General features: G+C 42.9%; 1 protein-coding gene across 2 annotated transcripts in view; it reads right to left on the reverse strand.

Annotated features, from left to right (window-relative positions):
• NRBP2 (nuclear receptor binding protein 2) overlaps positions 1-23,303 on the reverse strand; it is a 198,120-nt gene that overhangs the window by 165,647 nt on the left and 9,170 nt on the right. The window contains exons 1-2 of one of the 2 annotated variants that reach the window (XM_063450957.1): positions 23,157-23,265; positions 3,012-3,104 (exon numbers count right to left, since the gene is read on the reverse strand). In XM_063450957.1, coding sequence (XP_063307027.1) covers positions 3,012-3,104; positions 23,157-23,171 — 108 coding nt within the window. In that variant the 5' untranslated portion in view covers positions 23,172-23,265. Of the gene's footprint in view, positions 1-3,011; positions 3,105-23,156; positions 23,266-23,303 lie in introns of those variants that run through there. The other variant, XM_063450956.1, reaches the window with a different exon arrangement.

Below are 23,303 nucleotides of genomic sequence, written 5' to 3' on the forward strand. Positions count from 1 at the left end.
CAATGGTAAGAGCTTTGTGCAGAGCAATGGTAAGAGGTTTGCGCAGAGCAATGGTAAGAGGTTTGCGCAAAGCAATGGTAAGAGGTTTGCGCAGAGCAATGGTAAGAGGTTTGCGCAGAGCAATGGTAAGAGGTTTGCGCAGAGCAATGGTAAGAGGTTTGCGCAGAGCAATGGTAAGAGGTTTGTGCAGAGCAATGGTAAGAGGGTGCGCAGAGCAATGGTAAGAGCTTTGCGCAGAGCAATGGTAAGAGGTTTGCGCAGAGCAATGGTAAGAGGTTTGCGCAGAGCAATGGTAAGAGGTTTGCGCAGAGCAATGGTAAGAGGGTGCGCAGAGCAATGGTAAGAGGGTGTGCAGAGCAATGGTAAGAGGTTTGCGCAGAGCAATGGTAAGAGGTTTGCGCAGAGCAATGGTAAGAGGGTGCGCAGAGCAATGGTAAGAGCTTTGTGCAGAGCAATGGTAAGAGGTTTGCACAGAGCAATGGTAAGAGGTTTGCGCAGAGCAATGGTAAGAGGTTTGCGCAGAGCAATGGTAAGAGGGTGCGCAGAGCAATGGTAAGAGGGTGAGCAGAGTAATGGTAGGAGGCTGAGCGGAGCATTGTGTGTATGTGCGGAGCAATGTTAGGATGGTGCGCGGAGCATACAGTCAGCATGAACCTGGGTGACACGATCACATGCTATAATAAACACACACAGTGCTCCGCTGGATACGGCCTGCTCTATTAACCAGATTACCACCCTGAAGAATGCATTTTAGCTCCTAATATAAGAGAAACCATTTAATCGCTGAATTAATAGCTCTGATGTATTAGCCATTAAGAGCCATAAATCTCGATTCAATGATCCTGAAAGAATTGCAGCAGCTTTGAGCCATAAGAAGGTTAATAATGTGAGAGATTAGCTGGGGCTGGGAGAGAGGGACACAGGGCTCGGAATTCTCCATTCTCGTCTGAGTCTGGCACCGGTTAAGTAATATATTCTAAAACTGCAAAAAAAATACCATTAAAAATACCTAATAAAAAAAATTTAAAAAAATAATCACTTCTTTAAGGAAAGATTAACAGAACGTATACCGGTATATAGATTTTGGGATCATTTTCACTTAAAGTCAAAAGTTGTGTTTTGCATTTTATTCCCAACAGGTTTCGTACAATATTTGATAGTTAGTTCATTAATATGTATAATGAATATAAACGCGGGGTTTGAACACGGCAGGTTACCATGTTTTATCACCCAGATACACCCTGCCTGCAGAAGGCCAGGAGATAAGAGTTACTGATTGTATCTCTATCTCTGTCCGCTTGGACAATCACAAACAGAAAGCCAGAGTAAACACTGGACAAAGCTCGTAGCATTTCATGAAAATTTCTGGGAAGAATTACAGGGTTGGGATCACAGAAAACCAGACATAAACTGAATGGGAGTTTAAGGACTGCTCAGTATAGAATGAAAATACTTATTTCTCGGAACACTCCATCTCTCTGGATATCTATAAGAATTCCCGTGGTCCAAACTTTCCAGTGTCAGGTGAGAATGTCTGGCAGTATTCCCAGGAGCCCCTGTGGGAATGTCAGGTTGTATTCCCAGGCGCCCCTGTGGGAATGTCAGGTTGTATTCCCAGGAGCCCCTGTGGGAATGTCAGGTTGTATTCCCAAGAGCCCCTGTGGGAATGTCAGGTTGTATTCCCGGGGTCACTGTGGGAATGTCAGGTTGTATTCCCGGGGTCACTGTGGGAATGTTAAGGATATATTCCCGGGGTCACTGTGGGAATGTTAAGGATATATTCCTGGGGTCACTGTGGGAATGTTAAGGATATATTCCCGGGGTCACTGTGGGAATGTTAAGGATATATTCCCGGGGTCACTGTGGGAATGTTAAGGATATATTCCCGGGGTCACTGTGGGAATGTTAAGGATATATTCCCGGGGTCACTGTGGGAATGTTAAGGATATATTCCCGGGGTCACTGTGGGAATGTTAAGGATATATTCCCGGGGTCACTGTGGCAATGTTAAGGATATATTCCCGGGGTCACGGTGGGAATGTTAAGGATATATTCCCGGGGTCACTGTGGGGATGTTAAGGATATATTCCTGGGGTCACTGTGGGAATGTTAAGGATATATTCCCGGGGTCACTGTGGGAATGTTAAGGATATATTCCCGGGGTCACTGTGGGAATGTTAAGGATATATTCCCGGGGTCACTGTGGGAATGTTAAGGATATATTCCCGGGGTCACTGTGGGAATGTTAAGGATATATTCCCGGGGTCACTGTGGGAATGTTAAGGATATATTCCCGGGGTCACTGTGGGAATGTTAAGGATATATTCCCGGGGTCACTGTGGGAATGTTAAGGATATATTCCCGGGGTCACTGTGGGAATGTTAAGGATATATTCCCGGGGTCACTGTGGGAATGTTAAGGATATATTCCCGGGGTCACTGTGGGAATGTTAAGGATATATTCCCGGGGTCACTGTGGGAATGTTAAGGATATATTCCCGGGGTCACTGTGGGAATGTTAAGGATATATTCCCGGGGTCACTGTGGGAATGTTAAGGATATATTCCCGGGGTCACTGTGGGAATGTTAAGGATATATTCCCGGGGTCACTGTGGGAATGTTAAGGATATATTCCCGGGGTCACTGTGGGAATGTTAAGGATATATTCCCGGGGTCACTGTGGCAATGTTAAGGATATATTCCCGGGGTCACGGTGGGAATGTTAAGGATATATTCCCGGGGTCACTGTGGGGATGTTAAGGATATATTCCTGGGGTCACTGTGGGAATGTTAAGGATATATTCCCGGGGTTACTGTGGGAATGTTAAGGATATATTCCCGGGGTCACTGTGGGAATGTTAAGGAAGTATTACTGCAGTCACACCTTACACACAGAAATATCTGGAATGAAACTGGAATAGCTTAAACAGCGTATAATGGTGTTTGTATGATGAAAGGACTCCCAGCAGAGGTGGTATTGATAGAAATCAGATATTAGAGATCAGTTATTACCTGTTCCTTGCGTTTGTGCCATCTTCCACACGGACTCTCCTCTAGGACCTCACTCTCGTCCTCACTCTCATCATCCTTCTGTCTGTCCGGCTCCTGCAGCGGAGACAATATGTGTGTCAGTGCCATGTGCAGACCCTCTGTATAACAGCAGCCTGTGTAGAACACCAGCTAAAGCAATGTATAAGGAACAGTCTCTATATAACACCAGATTCGGTCTCTTTATAACAGCACCACACATGCAGAGCAGAGAGTATATGCAGAGACAGCACACAGTGTGCTCTACAGGGGGAGGGGAGGCCCGGCTCTGGGTAAAAGGACTGATTGCTGACATGTAAACACAACGAGCTCTGTATATCTCAACTCCACCCTGTCACTCCCACTACAACACCCACCATCACTCTCTGTATCACAGGCAGGGCACAGTAACATACCTCCCAAGTGTCCCTATTCAGGAATGACAGTCCCTATTTTGGTCCCCAAACCCATCTGTCCTTTTCTATCCCAAGAGCTCATCTAGGAGCTCCATATTGTTGGTGTGTCTGAGTGTATAACAGAGCTCCACAGAAATAATACTCCCAGTTATGTGTCTGAGCGTATAACAGAGCTCCACAGCAATAATACTCCCAGTAATGTGAGTGTATAACAGAGCTTCACAGCAATAATACTCCCAGTAATGTGTCTGGGTGTATAACAGAGCTCCCAGTAATAATACTCCCAGTAATGTGTCTGGGTGTATAACAGAGCTCCACTGCAATAATACTCCCAGTAATGTGTCTGAGTGTATAAGAGAGCTCCACAGTAATAATACTCCCAGTAATGTGTCTGAGTGTATAAGAGAGCTCCACAGTAATAATACTCCCTGTAATGTGTCTGAGTGTAACAGAGCTCCACAGCAATAATACTCCCAGTCATGTGTCTGAGCGTATAACAGAGCTCCACAGTAATAATACTCCCAGCAATGTGTCTGAGTGTATAAAAGAGCTCCACAGTAATAATACACCCAGTAATGTGTCTGAGTGTATAACAGAGCTCCACAGCAATAATAATCCCAGTAATGTGTCTGGGTGTATAACAGAGCTCCACAGCAATAATACTCCAAGTAATGTGAGTGTATAACAGAGCTTCACAGCAATAATACTCCCAGTAATGTGTCTGAGTGTATAACAGAGCTCCACGGCAATAATACTCCCAGTAATGTGTCTGAGTGTATAACAGAGCGCCACAGCAATAATACTCCCAGTAATGTGTCTGAGCGTATAACAGAGCTCCACAGCAAAATTACTCCCAGTAATGTGTCTGAGCGTATAACAGAACTCCACAGCAATAATACTCCCAGTAATGTGTCTGAGCGTATAACAGAGCTCCACAGTAATAATACACCCAGTAATGTGTCTGAGCGTATAACAGAACTCCACAGCAATAATACTCCCAGTAATGTGTCTGAGCGTATAACAGAGCTCCACGGCAATAATACTCCCAGTAATGTGTCTGAGCGTATAACAGAGCTCCACAGCAATAATACTCCCAGCAATGTGTCTGAGCGTATAACAGAGCTCCACAGCAATAATACTCCCAGCAATGTGTCTGAGTGTATAACAGAGCTCCCAGCAATAATACTCCCAGTACTGTGTCTGAGTGTATAACAGAGCTCCACAGCAATAATACTGTGATGTAATTCCAGTAAAATACAAGTTTAGCAGGCTAAGATTGCCACAAGGCATATGTATGTATATGTGTTTGTAGTATCAGTTAGTTAATAACACGTAGCTAAGATACTGTCATCACTGTACTGACCAGGTGCAGGAATGTAAGAACTGGAATTACGCGTCCCTCTCCTTTGTATCAGATGAGCCACGTGGTTAGACCGGATGGATGAGTTTAGACTCTATTCATTAAATAGGTTAAGGGTATGTGTGGGTGTAGTTAATTGTGGGAGGAGCTACAGTGCTATATAAGGAATGTACTCTATGTATTCAGGACTCAGACTTTGCTGTATTTTGGTGACGCTAGTCCCTCTGAGTCCCGATCGGTGATCCAATAAAGAATCTCTTCCTTCCTGAAGAAACCTGTGTCCATCTCTCTGTGCTTGGCTTCCGTCAGTTTCTCCGGTATCATTTGGTGCATTGGCCGGGAAGCTCATCGTTCAACGGTAGCTGAGAGGCAGAGGCGTGAGACGGTCTATCTTTGCCCACGTTCTCTACGGCTGCACCCCTGAACTTCTGCGTGGACCTCCCTTCGTCTCGGCGCCACTGGTCTGTTGTCCAGGAGATCATCGGCCTCTACGTGAGAAGTGCTGGGGTGTCCCCGTCGATGAGTGTGAACTCAGGTTCAGGAACGAGGAGGTAAGATAACTGCTGTTTTAGACGGCAGGACCCGCTAGGGGTATACCGATTGTGCGGTAGGCCCAAAGGGGTTTTTGAATCTGTATCTGCCCCCTCTGTCGGAGGGAAGGAGCGAAGGCGCACCGCTCGATCGAACGCTCTTTAGTCAGACCGTTTGATTTGGTTAGTCAGGCGGGGTCCTGGTGTAAGATAGCCCTAGCCGGACACCGGTGTCTTGTCTAGACTAGCGTTCTAGGGTGTATATTACGTTCGCTAGGTCGGAGGGACCGGGAGACTAAGCGGCGCCTGTGTAAATTCGGTTCGCTAGTTCTCATCCTATCTGGGCTAAGTGGGAAGGCGTGTAAATTTGGAACCCACTAGACTTTTGATAGTACGACTAAGAGGCGCCTGTGTAAATTCGGATCTCTAGCTCGTTGTATAGTGCGACTAAGAGGCGCCTGTGTAAATTCGGTTCTCTAGCTCGCTATGTATATGTGGTGATTGGGCAGTGTGGCTAACCAAAACGGGTGTATATAGTTTTAGGTAGTCCATTCAAGGTACTGGCCAATAGTTTAGTTGGGAATTGTAAATGTGTTAACGATTGTTTTAGTAAAGTGTATATCTTGTTAGATAGCGCGAGCTCAGCCGTCTAGCGAGAGTGTTAATAGTGTGTTGCTGTATTATAGTGCACGGTACCATAACCCTGTATATTTACTGACATTATATAATAAGTACTAATCATTGTCGTCCATTGCATGTTTAACACCATAACCACTAATAATTGTATTGTGACCTTAACTTGTGCTTTGACCTATGCTAACCGTACTGTAACCGCTATTTGTAAAAGACGATGTTACTGGGGTGTGTTATAGACGGGTAATTCGTATATAGAGAATTATAGCGTGGGTGACTGTGTAGTTACGCCAAAGGGCATAATATTGATTATATAGTGACTGGTGTAGCAGCTGTGTGTGTACGGGAATTCCCTGAGTGTTTATTGTTATTGTGTACGTTTCACTTGGTAACCGTACCACGTGGTGCTGTTGCCAGAGGAAACGGGTGTGACTGTTGAATAGTACGCGTGTATAGTAATCGTTGTCGACGACGTTCCACTGTTAAATATGGGTGCGTCGCAGTCAACGATTCCGGATCCCTTAGGATGTATGGTTAAGAATTTTAAAAAGGGATTCAAAGTTTGTGATTTTGGGGTTAAGATGTCCCCTGTACGTTTGGTCACTTTGTGCACTAGGGAGTGGCCTACTTTGGTTGCGGCATGGCCGCCACGTGGCAGTTTGGATCCAACTCTGGTACAGCGCTTACACGTGGCTGTATCAGGTAGGCCTGAACTTTACGGCCAGTTTCCTTATATTGATTGTTGGAGACAGGCCGTAAATGACTCGCCAAAATGGCTCCGGACATGCCACGAGGAACAGTGTCGCCTCATGGTAGCTAGGACTTGTTCGTCCACTAGGGCTGGTGTTAGGCCCATTTTGGACACGCCCCCTGAGTCCGAGATCCCTTTGCCGCCCCCTTACTTTCCGGTAAGAGGAAGTGACGCAAATACAGGAAGTCCTGTAACCCTTCCCTCATTACCCTCATCCACTTCCGCTTCCTCCTCCAGTACAGGATCCACCCCCCCTCGTACTAAATCTCCCCTTCCGGAACCAGAACCCACCCCCATTAGAAACGAATATCCTGATTTGGCGCCACTTCAGACTTCCGGTCAAGCTTCATCTAGCTCGGCCCGAAGTGTTCTATTCACTACCTTTTCCCAAAACCAACCTCCCACATCCCCATACCCTATATCTCCCCGACCGGAACCCATGACTGACGCTTCCCTACGTAGCCCCATCCAAACCCGACAGTTGACTGGTGCCCAACAATTAAAGCACTATCAGATGCCTCTTCGCTTAAATCCCGGGTCAGCTTATATCGATGCCGCAGGTCAAATGGCACACGCTGACCCTGTCTTCGTATATGTCCCTTTCACCACTACCGACCTTTTAAACTGGAAGACCCATAATTCCTCGTATACTGAGAAACCACAAGCCATGACTGATCTGTTCACCTCAATAGTACAGACACATAATCCGACATGGGCTGATTGCCAGCAGTTATTAATGACTTTATTTAACAATGAGGAAAGGACAAGAATAAATCAAGCAGCCATTAAAGCATTAGAGGATAGAGCCCGTGCTTTGAACCAAGCTAATCCAGCAGCATGGGCCGCAACACATTATCCCAACACTGATCCCGATTGGAACGTAAATGGTGCTGATATGGTTCAACTCAGAGCCTATAGAGACGCTATAATTGCTGGCATGAAAGCCGGAGGAAAGAAAGCCATTAACATGTCGAAGACAGTTGAGGTGATCCAGAAAAGCGATGAAGCGCCCAGTGTCTTTTATGACCGATTATTGGAGGCGTACCGCTTGTACACCCCCTTTAATCCGGAAGACGCAGACAATTCCCGAATGGTTAACTCCGCCTTTGTCAGCCAAGCTTACGGAGATATTAAGCGCAAGCTACAAAAGTTAGAAGGGTTTGCAGGTATGTCAATCTCCCAACTAATGGAGGTAGCTAATAAGGTCTATATGAATAGGGAAACAGAAAGCAAGAAAGAGGAGGAGCGCAAGATGCGTAAAAAGGCTGATATGCTAGCGGTAGCGATCGCAGGCGTAGATAAACGGGGCCCAGATAGAGGCAATAATAGATGGAGTAGGGAGCCTTTGAGTAGGGATCAGTGTGCGTATTGCAAGGAAGAAGGGCATTGGAGGAACGAATGTCCGCAAAGAGAGCAGTACGAGAGAGACCAACCCAGGGCAGGCTACGGAAACTTTAGAGGCAGAGCGAGAGGTAGAGGAGGCCCCGGAGGGAGTAATGGGTATAGAGGGAGTAATGGGAACAGAGGAAGTGTTAGGGAAGACAGGTATATTCCAGCAGCGCAAAGGTCCCGCGATAGAGAAGGTAGGGACTTCGTAGGATTGGCTGACACGGTCATGGAGGACTATTGATACCGACCGGGCTCCATCCCCCTTGGTCGAGCGGAGCCTATGGTCGATGTATCAATAGGGGGGAAAAGGAGTGCGTTCATGATCGACACTGGTGCTGAACATTCAGTGGTGACTAATCTAGTTGCTCCTCCATCTGGAAGGACTATTACTGTGATAGGAGCAACTGGAAGAAGTGCTGAAAGACCGGTTCTTAAAAGTCGACTCTGTACATTGGGAGGCCACGTAGTAAAACACCAATTCCTTTATATGCCTGAATGTCCAGTCCAATTGCTGGGACGTGATATGCTATCCAAATTACAAGCGCAGATTACGTTCCTACCAGATGGAACAACATCTTTAAAGTTTAATGGACCTTCAGGTATTATGACTTTATCCGTACCAAAGGAAGAAGAGTGGCGACTTTATACAGTGTTGACTAGCCAAAACCCTAGGAGTGATGAGACATTGTTTAACATACCAGGAGTTTGGGCAGAGAACAACCCACCAGGACTGGCCCGCAATATTCCACCAATAAAAATTGAACTGAAACATGGGGTTTATCCAGTGAGCCTAAGACAATATCACATTCCGCAGAAGGCTAAGAAGAACATCCAATCCTATCTGGATAAGTTCATACGGTATGGTATCCTAAAATTCTGTACTTCCCCCTGGAACACCCCATTGCTGCCTGTTCAAAAGCCCGGCACAGATGAGTATCGACCTGTGCAGGACTTAAGAGCAGTCAATGATGCGGTTGTTAGCATACATCCAGTTGTACCCAATCCATATAACCTGCTTGCTTTAATTCCGGGCGGGGCTACTTACTTCACAGTCTTAGATCTCAAAGATGCCTTCTTTTGCCTCCGAATTGCCGCAGAAAGTCAATGTATTTTCGCTTTCCAGTGGGAGAACGCTGTAACGGGCTCAAAACGCCAAATGACTTGGACAAGACTGCCCCAAGGGTTTAAAAATTCACCTACCCTATTTGGTTCAGCCCTAAGTCAAGATCTATTGGATTTCGAGTCCATCCCAGGAGAGTGTGTATTGTTACAATATGTAGATGACTTGTTGATAGCAGCAGTTACAAAAGAAATCTGTCAGCAAGCAACGCACGATCTACTACACATTCTCTGGAAGGCAGGATACAAGGTGTCTAGAAAGAAGGCTCAGTTGTGTTTGCCAACTGTCAAGTATCTAGGATTCCATATCTCTGAAGGTCAAAGAATTATGGGGCCAGAGAGAAAAGAAGCTGTCTGCCAAATACCAATACCCAAGAATAGAAGACAAGTGCGAGAATTCTTGGGGGCAGCAGGCTTCTGTAGGATATGGATTCCCAGTTATGCGATACTAGCAAAACCTCTGTACGCAGCTATCAAAGGTACAGAGCACGACCCCTTCTTATGGACCCAAGAACAGCAAACGGCATTTGAAGATGTGAAGAAGGCTTTGATGAGTGCCCCAGCATTAGGTCTACCTGATCACACACGACCATTCTACTTATATGTACACGAGCAAAGAAGAATGGCTGTGGGAGTATTGACACAGTACTTGGGATCATGGCAAAGACCTGTTGCCTACATGTCTAAGCAACTGGATGCAGTGGCCAGCGGACTTCCACCTTGTCTAAGAGCCGTAGCTGCAGCCGCCCTGCTAGTAGCTGAAGCCGATAAACTCACTCTGGGTCAAGAACTTTATGTACGAGTCCCACATGCAGTACAGACGTTGTTGGATTACAAAGGAAATCATTGGTTTAGTAATAGCCGTATGACCAAGTATCAAGCAATGTTGTGTGAAAACCCAAGAGTGCATTTAGAGACTGTAAACACCTTAAATCCAGCTACCCTTTTGCCACAACCTACTGAAAGTCAACATGATTGTTTGGAAGTAATGGATGAAGTATTCTCAAGTAGACCAGATCTTCGTGATTTTCCCATCCAGAACCCCGATGTTCAATATTACACCGACGGCAGTAGTTATGTGAAAGAAGGGATCCGCTATGCAGGATATGCAGTGACAACAATAGACAAGGTGATAGAAGCTCGGCCACTGGCGAAAGGAACATCAGCACAAAAGGCAGAATTAATAGCACTAACACGAGCGTTACAATTGGCTGAAGGTTTAAGAGTAAATATCTATACGGACTCTAAGTATGCGTTTTTAACCACTCATGCCCACGGAGCTTTGTATAAAGAAAGAGGACTACTGAATTCAGAAGGCAAAGAAATCAAGTACGCAGCTGAAATCCTACAACTATTGGAAGCAGTGTGGGAGCCGAAAGAAGTCGGTATCATACATTGTCGAGCGCATCTGAGAGGAGATGGTGATGTAACCAAGGGAAATCGGATGGCAGATAGTGCAGCTAAGCGTGCTGCTGAATCAGGAAGACAGGAGTATGTAGGGCATATAGCTGCTCTTATACCAACTCCACTGTCCCAATGGACTCCAGTTTATACAGCTCAAGAAGAGGAGTGGTTAAAGACTGAACCGGGAAAGTATCTGGAGAACAAGTGGTATCAGCTAGAAGATGGAAGAATAGTTATACCAGCATCGCTAGCGGTAGAAATTGTCCAAAATTATCACAACGGGACACATTCTGGGAGAGACAGTACTGAAGAATCTCTTAGAAAACATTTCTACATACCAAGATTGTCCAACTTGACTCAGGCCATTGTACGCAGATGTGTAACGTGTGCTAAGAATAATGCAAGACAAGGACCAGTAAAGCCACCAGGAGTTCAGTTTATGGGGGGACTCCCCATGTCCGATCTACAAATAGACTTTACAGTGATGCCTAAATCGGGTGGACATCGTTACCTGCTGGTAATTGTGTGCACCTATTCAGGCTGGGTAGAAGCATGTCCTACTCGTACAGAGAAAGCAGGAGAAGTTGTGAGATTCCTGCTACGAGAAATAATACCCCGATATGGACTACCCTGTTCTATAGGATCGGACAATGGTCCAGCTTTTGTTCATCAGTGCCTACAACAACTGACTCATATGCTTGGTATAAAGTGGAGGCTTCATACTGCATATAGACCCCAGAGTTCTGGTAAGGTAGAGAGAATGAATAGAACTATAAAGAACCAGTTGGCTAAAATGTGTCAGGAAACCCAACTTAAGTGGAACGTTCTCTTACCCATAGCTTTATTGCGAATCCGCAGTACCCCTACCAGAAGGATGGGCCTCTCTCCTTTTGAAATCATGTATGGGCGACCACCTCCCGTACTTGGTAACTTAAGGGGGGACTTGAGTCAGTTGGGAGAAGGAATTACCCGGCAGCAGGTTGTAGAGTTGGGTAAGACTATGGAGGAGGTACAGAAATGGGTACAAGATAGATTACCTGTGAATATTTATCCCCCTGTTCATAGTTATCATCCAGGAGATCAAGTGTGGATTAAAGAGTGGAATAATGTACCGTTAGGGCCCAAGTGGAGAGGTCCTTATGTTGTTCTTTTGTCTACCCCTACAGCAATAAAAGTAGCAGAAGTGACTCCGTGGATACATCACTCCAGGGTTAAACCAGCAGCAGTCGATTCTTGGCAAGTTACAGCAGATCCAGAGAATCCCTGCAAGATCCGGTTAAAACGCACTACTCAGTCGGAGTAACGAGGAATTATTGTGGATTACAAATTTTATTGTTACAGGTGTGAGTGAGAAGGCCATAATAAAGCCTGTCCGCTTACCATCACATAGTGTATAAGCCAGGAAAGTCTCGAAGGGACACCTGTGAAGATGAGCAGAACTCCATTCCCTGCAGCCCCTCACATCCTGGAAGCTGAGGCGCCATCGCACGGACGAAGACTGAGGATGACGGCGAAAGATGTGCTTTTGATAGTGTTTATTTATATGTGTTTTTATATTCAGGAAGGTAGAGGTACCGACACTCCTAGCTGTGAGGTATGCATTAAGACTACGAGAACAGGTAACCATATTTCCCAAACCCTAATTTGGCATTCACAATACGAATGTAAAGGAGATGTATCGAGATGTAGATACTTAAATATAGATTATAGTGTGTGCCATTTAGGAGTAGGAGAACCTAAGTGCTTCAGTCCGGAGTATCAGCCTCGTACAATCTGGTTGACTCTCAGGAATGGAGATCCTCAGGGGACCCTAATTAATAAAACGGTGTTAGAATCCGTACATTCTTCGGGTGTTCTGCTATTTGATGCGTGTAAAGCGATATCGAGTGGTAGAAAGCCGTGGAATGTATGTGGGGATCTTAGATGGGAGAGGACGTATGGGTCTAACGATAAATATATTTGTCTCAGTAGCAAAAATAAATATGTAAGTCCTAGATGCCCAAATAGAGATTATAACTTTTGCCCATATTGGTCTTGTGTGGGGTGGGCAACTTGGGGACAGACAGTAGACAAAGACATGATAGTGACTAAGTTGCCGACTAGCCCTTATTGTAAGTCTATGGAATGCAACCCAGTCCATATACTCATTAATAACCCCGACAAGTTCTTAGATAAGTATGGAAATTTATTTGGGTTTCAAATATACGGGACGGGTTTAGATCCTGGGACATTATTGTTTATAGGAATAGAGACTGATACGGTATCCTCCCAGACTCATCAAGTATACCATTCCTTTTACGAAGAGATGAGTATAGATAATAAGATCCCCCATAATGCTAAAAACCTGTTCATCGATTTAGCTGAAAGTATTGCCGGTAGTCTTAATGTTACCAACTGCTATGTGTGTGGAGGTACTAACATGGGAGACCAATGGCCTTGGGAAGCAAAGGAGGTAATGTCCGGTTCTGAGGCAGTTGACCAATTAATATCTACACAAGCCGATTATCATATGAGTGTTAGAGGTAAATCTGAGTGGAGATTAAAGACCTCCATCATAGGTTATGTTTGCATAGCAAGGAAAGGAATAATGTATAATACTTCTGTAGGAGAATTAACTTGTCTAGGGCAAAAAGCTTATGATGATGATACAAAGAATACAACTTGGTGGTCGGCTTCAAATGTCTCAGAACCATCTAACCCGTTTGCTAGATATGCCAATTTAAAGGATGTGTGGTTTGATCTATCCATCACATCTACTTGGAGAGCCCCAGCAAATTTGTACTGGATCTGTGGTAAGAAAGCCTATTCGGAGCTGCCACAGGACTGGGAAGGGGCATGTGTGTTGGGTATGCTCAAACCATCCTTCTTCTTGTTACCGATTGAAACAGGTGAGACTTTAGGTGTTAAAGTGTATGATGTGAATCATAGGAAGAAAAGGGGACCCATAGAGATAGGCGCCTGGGAAGATGATGAATGGCCTCCCCAGCGTATTATAGATTACTATGGGCCAGCCACGTGGGCTGAGGATGGTACCTTTGGTTATAGAACCCCTATTTATATGCTCAACCGTATTATAAGATTACAGGCGGTGGTTGAGATTATCACAAATGAGACATCACAAGCGCTCAATCTTCTAGCGAAGCATAACACCAGGATGAGGACAGCAGTCTACCAAAATAGATTAGCCTTGGATTACCTTTTGGCAGTAGAGGGAGGTGTATGTGGGAAGTTTAACCTAAGTAATTGCTGTCTTCAAATAGATGACGAAGGGCAAGCAATAGCTGAGCTTACTAGCCATATGGTTAAACTAGCGCATGTGCCTACTCAGGTATGGAAAGGGTACAATCCAAGTAGTTGGTTTGGTAGCTGGTATGAGTGGTTTGGAGGGCTTAAGGCAGTGGTAGGTGGAGTCCTACTGATTTTACTGTTGTGTCTACTCCTACCGTGTCTTATACCCTTAGTAGTTAGGTCTGTGCAAAGCCTGATAGGAAGTATAGCAGAGAGGAAGGCTGCTGCACAGATAATGGCGATATATAAGTATAAGGCTCTAGATCAGGGAGAACCAATGCAAGAAGATGAATGTTGAAGATTCACATCATAAGATAAGTCTGGTCTGGTTCATGGTAACCTGAGGTATATGCAAACCAAGGTTAAGTGATGCCTCAAGTAATTGTGAAATATCAGAGGCATCAAAGGGGGGAATGTGATGTAATTCCAGTAAAATACAAGTTTAGCAGGCTAAGATTGCCACAAGGCATATGTATGTATATGTGTTTGTAGTATCAGTTAGTTAATAACACGTAGCTAAGATACTGTCATCACTGTACTGACCAGGTGCAGGAATGTAAGAACTGGAATTACGCGTCCCTCTCCTTTGTATCAGATGAGCCACGTGGTTAGACCGGATGGATGAGTTTAGACTCTATTCATTAAATAGGTTAAGGGTATGTGTGGGTGTAGTTAATTGTGGGAGGAGCTACAGTGCTATATAAGGAATGTACTCTATGTATTCAGGACTCAGACTTTGCTGTATTTTGGTGACGCTAGTCCCTCTGAGTCCCGATCGGTGATCCAATAAAGAATCTCTTCCTTCCTGAAGAAACCTGTGTCCATCTCTCTGTGCTTGGCTTCCGTCAGTTTCTCCGGTATCAATACTCCCAGTAATGTGTCTGAGTGTATAACAGAGCTCCCAGCAATAATACTCCCAGTAATGTGTCTGAGTGTATAACAGAGCTCCACGGCAATAATACTCCCAGTAATGTGTCTGAGTGTATAACAGAGCTCCCAGCAATAATACTCCCAGTAATGTGTCTGAGTGTATAACAGAGCTCCACAGCAATAATACTCCCAGTAATGTGTCTGAGTGTATAACAGAGCTCCCAGCAATAATAATCCCAGTAATGTGTCTGAGTGTATAACAGAGCTCCACGGCAATAATACTCCCAGTAATGTGTCTGAGTGTATAACAGAGCTCCCAGCAATAATACTCCCAGTAATGTGTCTGAGTGTATAACAGAGCTCCACAGCAATAATACTCCCAGTAATGTGTCTGAGTGTATAACAGAGCTCCACAGCAATAATACTCCCAGTAATGTGTCTGAGTGTATAACAGAGCTCCACGGTAATAATACTCCCAGTAATGTGTCTGAGTGTATAACAGAGCTCCACAGCAATAATACTCCCAGTAATGTGTCTGAGTGTATAACAGAGCTCCACAGTAATAATACTCCCAGTAATGTGTCTGAGTGTATAACAGAGCTCCACGGCAATAATACTCCCAGTAATGTGTCTGAGTGTATAACAGAGCTCCCAGCAATAATACTCCCAGTAATGTGTCTGAGTGTATAACAGAGCTCCACAGCAATAATACTCCCAGTAATGTGTCTGAGTGTATAACAGAGCTCCACAGTAATAATACTCCCAGTAATGTGTCTGAGTGTATAACAGAGCTCCACGGTAATAATACTCCCAGTAATGTGTCTGAGTGTATAACAGAGCTCCACAGCAATAATACTCCCAGTAATGTGTCTGAGTGTATAACAGAGCTCCCAGCAATAATACTCCCAGTAATGTGTCTGAGTGTATAACAGAGCTCCACAGCAATAATACTCCCAGTAATGTGTCTGAGTGTATAACAGAGCTCCACAGTAATAATACTCCCAGTAATGTGTCTGAGTGTATAACAGAGCTCCACGGTAATAATACTCCCAGTAATGTGTCTGAGTGTATAACAGAGCTCCACAGCAATAATACTCCCAGTAATGTGTCTGAGTGTATAACAGAGCTCCACAGTAATAATACTCCCAGTAATGTGTCTGAGTGTATAACAGAGCTCCACAGCAATAATACTCCCAGTAATGTGTCTGAGTGTATAACAGAGCTCCACAGTAATAATACTCCCAGTACTGTGTCTGAGTGTATAACAGAGCTCCACAGCAATAATATTCCCAGTAATGTGTCAGTGTATAACAGAGCTCCACGGCAATAATACTCCCAGTAATGTGTCTGAATGTATAACAGAGCCCCTCAGTAATAACACTTACTCTCTTTATACACTATATACGACTCCTTATTACTTTCACATGTTTTCAGCTGCTACAGTTACACCATTGTCTCTCTCTGCCATCACATACAACTTCCTCTGCTACCTCTTGTCTCATCTCCCCAGTTTAACCTTTAGACTGTAAGCTCATGGGAAGACCTGCTTCTATCTCTCTATGGGTTTATATAGTGTATAAACAGAGCGAGCCCTGCTTCTATCTATCTATCTATGGATTTATATAGTGTATAAACAGAGCGAGCCCTGCTTCTATCTATCTATCTATGGATTTATATAGTGTATAAACAGAGCGAGCCCTGCTTCTATCTATCTATCTATGGATTTATATAGTGTATAAACAGAGCGAGCCCTGCTTCTATCTATCTATCTATGGATTTATATAGTGTATAAACAGAGCGAGCCCTGCTTCTATCTATCTATCTATGGATTTATATAGTGTATAAACAGAGCGAGCCCTGCTTCTATCTATCTATGGATTTATATAGTGTATAAACAGAGCGAGCCCTGCTTCTATCTATCTATGGATTTATATAGTGTATAAACAGAGCGAGCCCTGCTTCTATCTATCTATGGATTTATATAGTGTATAAACAGAGCGAGCCCTGCTTCTATCTATCTATGGATTTATATAGTGTATAAACAGAGCGAGCCCTGCTTCTATCTATCTATGGATTTATATAGTGTATAAACAGAGCGAGCCCTGCTTCTATCTATCTATGGATTTATATAGTGTATAAACAGAGCGAGCCCTGCTTCTATCTATCTATGGATTTATATAGTGTATAAACAGAGCGAGCCCTGCTTCTATCTATGGATTTATATAGTGTATAAACAGAGCGAGTCCTGCTTCTATCTATGGATTTATATAGTGTATAAACAGAGCAAGCCCTGCTTCTATCTATGGATTTATATAGTGTATAAACAGAACAAGCCCTGCTTCTATCTATGGATTTATATAGTATATAAACAGAGCAAGCCCTGCTTCTATCTATCTATGGATTTATATAGTGTATAAACAGAGCGAGCCCTGCTTCTATCTATCTATGGATTTATATAGTGTATAAACAGAGCGAGCCCTGCTTCTATCTATCTATGGATTTATATAGTGTATAAACAGAGCGAGCCCTGCTTCTATCTATCTATGGATTTATATAGTGTATAAACAGAGCGAGCACTGCTTCTATCTATCTATGGATTTATATAGTGTATAAACAGAGCGAGCCCTGCTTCTATCTATCTATGGATTTATATAGTGTATAAACAGAGCGAGCCCTGCTTCTATCTATCTATGGATTTATATAGTGTATAAACAGAGCGAGCCCTGCTTCTATCTATCTATGGATTTATATAGTGTATAAACAGAGCGAGCCCTGCTTCTATCTATCTATGGATTTATATAGTGTATAAACAGAGCGAGCCCTGCTTCTATCTATCTATGGATTTATATAGTGTATAAACAGAGCGAGCCCTGCTTCTATCTATCTATGGATTTATATAGTGTATAAACAGAGCGAGCCCTGCTTCTATCTATCTATTGATTTATATAGTGTATAAACAGAGCGAGCCCTGCTTCTATCTATCTATGGATTTATATAGTGTATAAACAGAGCGAGCCCTGCTTCTATCTATCTATGGATTTATATAGTGTATAAACAGAGCGAGCCCTGCTTCTATCTATGGGTTTATATAGTGTATAAACAGAGCGAGCCCTGCTTCTATCTATCTATGGATTTATATAGTGTATAAACAGAGCGAGCCCTGCTTCTATCTATCTATGGGTTTATATAGTGTATAAACAGAGCGAGCCTTGCTTCTATCTATCTATGGATTTATATAGTGTATAAACAGAGCGAGCCCTGCTTCTATCTATCTATGGATTTATATAGTGTATAAACAGAGCGAGCCCTGCTTCTATCTATGGGTTTATATAGTGTATAAACAGAGCGAGCCCTGCTTCTATCTATCTATGGATTTATATAGTGTATAAACAGAGCGAGCCCTGCTTCTATCTATCTATGGATTTATATAGTGTATAAACAGAGTGAGCCCTGCTTCTATCTATCTATGGATTTATATAGTGTATAAACAGAGCGAGCCCTGCTTCTATCTATCTATGGATTTATATAGTGTATAAACAGAGCGAGCCCTGCTTCTATCTATGGGTTTATATAGTGTATAAACAGAGCGAGCCCTGCTTCTATCTATCTATGGATTTATATAGTGTATAAACAGAGCGAGCCCTGCTTCTATCTATCTATGGATTTATATAGTGTATAAACAGAGCGAGCCCTGCTTCTATCTATGGATTTATATAGTGTATAAACAGAGCGAGCCCTGCTTCTATCTATGGATTTATATAGTGTATAATCAGAGCGATCCCTGCTTCTATCTATCTATGGATTTATATAGTGTATAAACAGAGCGAGCCCTGCTTCTATCTATCTATGGATTTATATAGTGTATAAACAGAGCGAGCCCTGCTTCTATCTATCTATGGATTTATATAGTGTATAAACAGAGCGAGCCCTGCTTCTATCTATCTATGGATTTATATAGTGTATAAACAGAGCGAGCCCTGCTTCTATCTATCTATGGATTTATATAGTGTATAAACAGAGCGAGCCCTGCTTCTATCTATCTATGGATTTATATAGTGTATAAACAGAGCGAGCCCTGCTTCTATCTATCTATGGATTTATATAGTGTATAAACAGAGCGAGCCCTGCTTCTATCTATCTATGGATTTATATAGTGTATAAACAGAGCGAGCCCTGCTTCTATCTATCTATGGATTTATATAGTGTATAAACAGAGCGAGCCCTGCTTCTATCTATCTATGGATTTATATAGTGTATAAACAGAGCGAGCCCTGCTTCTATCTATCTATGGATTTATATAGTGTATAAACAGAGCGAGCCCTGCTTCTATCTATCTATTGATTTATATAGTGTATAAACAGAGCGAGCCCTGCTTCTATCTATCTATGGATTTATATAGTGTATAAACAGAGCGAGCCCTGCTTCTATCTATCTATGGATTTATATAGTGTATAAACAGAGCGAGCCCTGCTTCTATCTATGGGTTTATATAGTGTATAAACAGAGCGAGCCCTGCTTCTATCTATCTATGGATTTATATAGTGTATAAACAGAGCGAGCCCTGCTTCTATCTATGGGTTTATATAGTGTATAAACAGAGCGAGCCCTGCTTCTATCTATCTATGGATTTATATAGTGTATAAACAGAGCGAGCCCTGCTTCTATCTATCTATGGGTTTATATAGTGTATAAACAGAGCGAGCCTTGCTTCTATCTATCTATGGATTTATATAGTGTATAAACAGAGCGAGCCCTGCTTCTATCTATCTATGGATTTATATAGTGTATAAACAGAGCGAGCCCTGCTTCTATCTATGGGTTTATATAGTGTATAAACAGAGCGAGCCCTGCTTCTATCTATCTATGGATTTATATAGTGTATAAACAGAGCGAGCCCTGCTTCTATCTATCTATGGATTTATATAGTGTATAAACAGAGTGAGCCCTGCTTCTATCTATCTATGGATTTATATAGTGTATAAACAGAGCGAGCCCTGCTTCTATCTATCTATGGATTTATATAGTGTATAAACAGAGCGAGCCCTGCTTCTATCTATCTATGGATTTATATAGTGTATAAACAGAGCGAGCCCTGCTTCTATCTATCTATGGATTTATATAGTGTATAAACAGAGCGAGCCCTGCTTCTATCTATGGGTTTATATAGTGTATAAACAGAGCGAGCCCTGCTTCTATCTATCTATGGATTTATATAGTGTATAAACAGAGCGAGCCCTGCTTCTATCTATCTATGGATTTATATAGTGTATAAACAGAGCGAGCCCTGCTTCTATCTATCTATGGATTTATATAGTGTATAAACAGAGCGAGCCCTGCTTCTATCTATGGATTTATATAGTGTATAAACAGAGCGAGCCCTGCTTCTATCTATCTATGGATTTATATAGTGTATAATCAGAGCGAGCCCTGCTTCTATCTATCTATGGATTTATATAGTGTATAAACAGAGCGAGCCCTGCTTCTATCTATCTATGGATTTATATAGTGTATAAACAGAGCGAGCCCTGCTTCTATCTATCTATGGATTTATATAGTGTATAAACAGAGCGAGCCCTGCTTCTATCTATCTATGGATTTATATAGTGTATAAACAGAGTGAGCCCTGCTTCTATCTATCTATGGATTTATATAGTGTATAAACAGAGCGAGCCCTGCTTCTATCTATCTATGGATTTATATAGTGTATAAACAGAGCGAGCCCTGCTTCTATCTATGGATTTATATAGTGTATAAACAGAGCGAGCCCTGCTTCTATCTATCTATGGATTTATATAGTGTATACACAGAGCGAGCCCTGCTTCTATCTATGGATTTATATAGTGTATAAACAGAGCGAGCCCTGCTTCTATCTATCTATGGATTTATATAGTGTATAAACAGAGCGAGCCCTGCTTCTATCTATCTATGGATTTATATAGTGTATAAACAGAGCGAGCCCTGCTTCTATCTATCTATGGATTTATATAGTGTATAAACAGAGCGAGCCCTGCTTCTATCTATCTATGGATTTATATAGTGTATAAACAGAGCGAGCCCTGCTTCTATCTATCTATGGATTTATATAGTGTATAAACAGAGCGAGCCCTGCTTCTATCTATCTATGGATTTATATAGTGTATAATCAGAGCGAGCCCTGCTTCTATCTATGGATTTATATAGTGTATAAACAGAGCGAGCCCTGCTTCTATCTATGGATTTATATAGTGTATAAACAGAGCGAGCCCTGCTTCTATCTATCTATGGATTTATATAGTGTATAAACAGAGCGAGCCCTGCTTCTATCTATCTATGGATTTATATAGTGTATAAACAGAGCGAGCCCTGCTTCTATCTATCTATGGATTTATATAGTGTATAAACAGAGCGAGCCCTGCTTCTATCTATCTATGGATTTATATACTGTATAAACAGAGCGAGCCCTGCTACTATCTATCTATGGATTTATATAGTGTATAAACAGAGCGAGCCCTGCTTCTATCTATCTATGGATTTATATACTGTATAAACAGAGCGAGCCCTGCTTCTATCTATCTATGGATTTATATAGTGTATAAACAGAGCGAGCCCTGCTTCTATCTATCTATGGATTTATATAGTGTATAAACAGAGCGAGCCCTGCTTCTATCTATCTATGGATTTATATAGTGTATAAACAGAGCGAGCCCTGCTTCTATCTATCTATGGATTTATATAGTGTATAAACAGAGCGAGCCCTGCTTCTATCTATCTATGGATTTATATAGTGTATAAACAGAGCGAGCCCTGCTTCTATCTATCTATGGATTGATATAGTGTATAAACAGACACAGACAGATCGATTTGGTATTACAGAGTAAAAGTTGTCGATGTGTGTTCATTATTTAGGCCCCGGGGCCAGTTTGTGGCCAACGGTCTATCATTCCTGGAATAACGCTGTGTTGTGATTGGATAAATCTAATCTGTGATTTTGTATAATATAAGGTCCGTGCTTGTCGATTTGAGGATATGTAACTGGGAGGAATGAAATGAATTCTCTGTGTCTACAGATATGGGGCCAGGATGATTTAACTCTTTAGGTGCTATAGGTGAGCCGTATTGCTATATCTAATAAATAATCCATGGAAACCGGTCTGGATTAGAATTGCTGAGTGCCCTAGATTGAGCCGTACATCTAGATCTGGGGTTCCCAACCCAGTCCCCAACTATTCCCTCCCAGTCCAGGATTTAGGGATTACCCTGTTATGTCTAAAGTATTTTTTTTCTTTCTTTCTAAAAACACCTTAGACATAACTGGGTGATCTCTATATCCTGGACTGTTAGGGGGTACTTGAGGACTGGGTTTGGAACCCCTGATTTAGAGCGATGTCAGCTCCTGCGTCTAGGCTTAGCACAAACACTGAGCGAGATCGAGACTCTTATCCCGCAGGAAGCCGGGGTTGGAATTGGGGATCCGGGGCGGCAGGACTGATCAGTTAGAGACAGTTTTAGGTCTTTATGGTGGAACCAATGTCTCGTTGGCAGTGTTCCCTGTGTGCGTACATCCATACACCGCTGGGCTCCTGTCTCGACTGCGATATCTGATTACCCACGCGGCTATTTACTAACGCGAGGACTGTCACCAATTCAGAGTGTATTGGAAGAGAATAACTAATTTAAATCTAAATAACCAGCTGTGATTCTATTGGCTTTAAATCCACTCTGAATAAGACATAATTCTCACTTTAGTAAATAACCGTGAAATGATTGGTAATAACCAGCAATGGCCAATGTTTAACTCCTTCACTGCCAGGAACCAGCGCAGGATCTGCATCAACTGCCTGGCTGAGAGTTCTGGGAATCCATTCCACAACACGCAGGACTGGCGGACTCCCCCGGCAGTTAAAACGTTAACCCCTCGCCCTGTGACTGTCTATAATTAATAAATTGATATATTATTAACCTGTGACTGTCTATAATTAATAAATTGATATAATTAACCTGTGACTGTCTATATTTAATAAATTAATATATTATTAACCTGTGACTCTCTATATTTAATAAATTGATATATAATTAATCTGTCACTGTCTATAATTAATAAATTGATATATAATTAATCTGTCACTGTCTATATTTAATAAATATATTATTAACCTGTGACTGTCTATATTTAATAAATTAATATATTATTAATCTGTGACTGTATGTAATTAAAATATTGATGTATAATTAACCCTTTCCTGGGACATGCACCGTGCAGGGTGAGGCAGTAGATTGCAAGCTCTGCGGCCCAGTCTGTTATCCTCATTAACCCCTTAGCTGCCCGCCCAGCACTCACAGGGTTAATCCCGGGATTCGGGGGGCTAATGGGGAGGGGGGGGAGCGGCTCACCTCGGTCTGCGACATTCGGATCCTGAAACCAGCTGTGCCCGCGGGCGGAGGGGCCCAAAGTGGCCCCTGAGTCTCTACGGCGCTCCCTATAGACAATAACAGGATCCGAGGGGCGACACCTGCTGGACAAACAGAGGAACTGCACCC

The sequence above is a fragment of the Pelobates fuscus genome, chromosome 4 (genome assembly GCF_036172605.1).
Source record: "Pelobates fuscus isolate aPelFus1 chromosome 4, aPelFus1.pri, whole genome shotgun sequence".
NCBI lineage: Eukaryota > Metazoa > Chordata > Amphibia > Anura > Pelobatidae > Pelobates > Pelobates fuscus.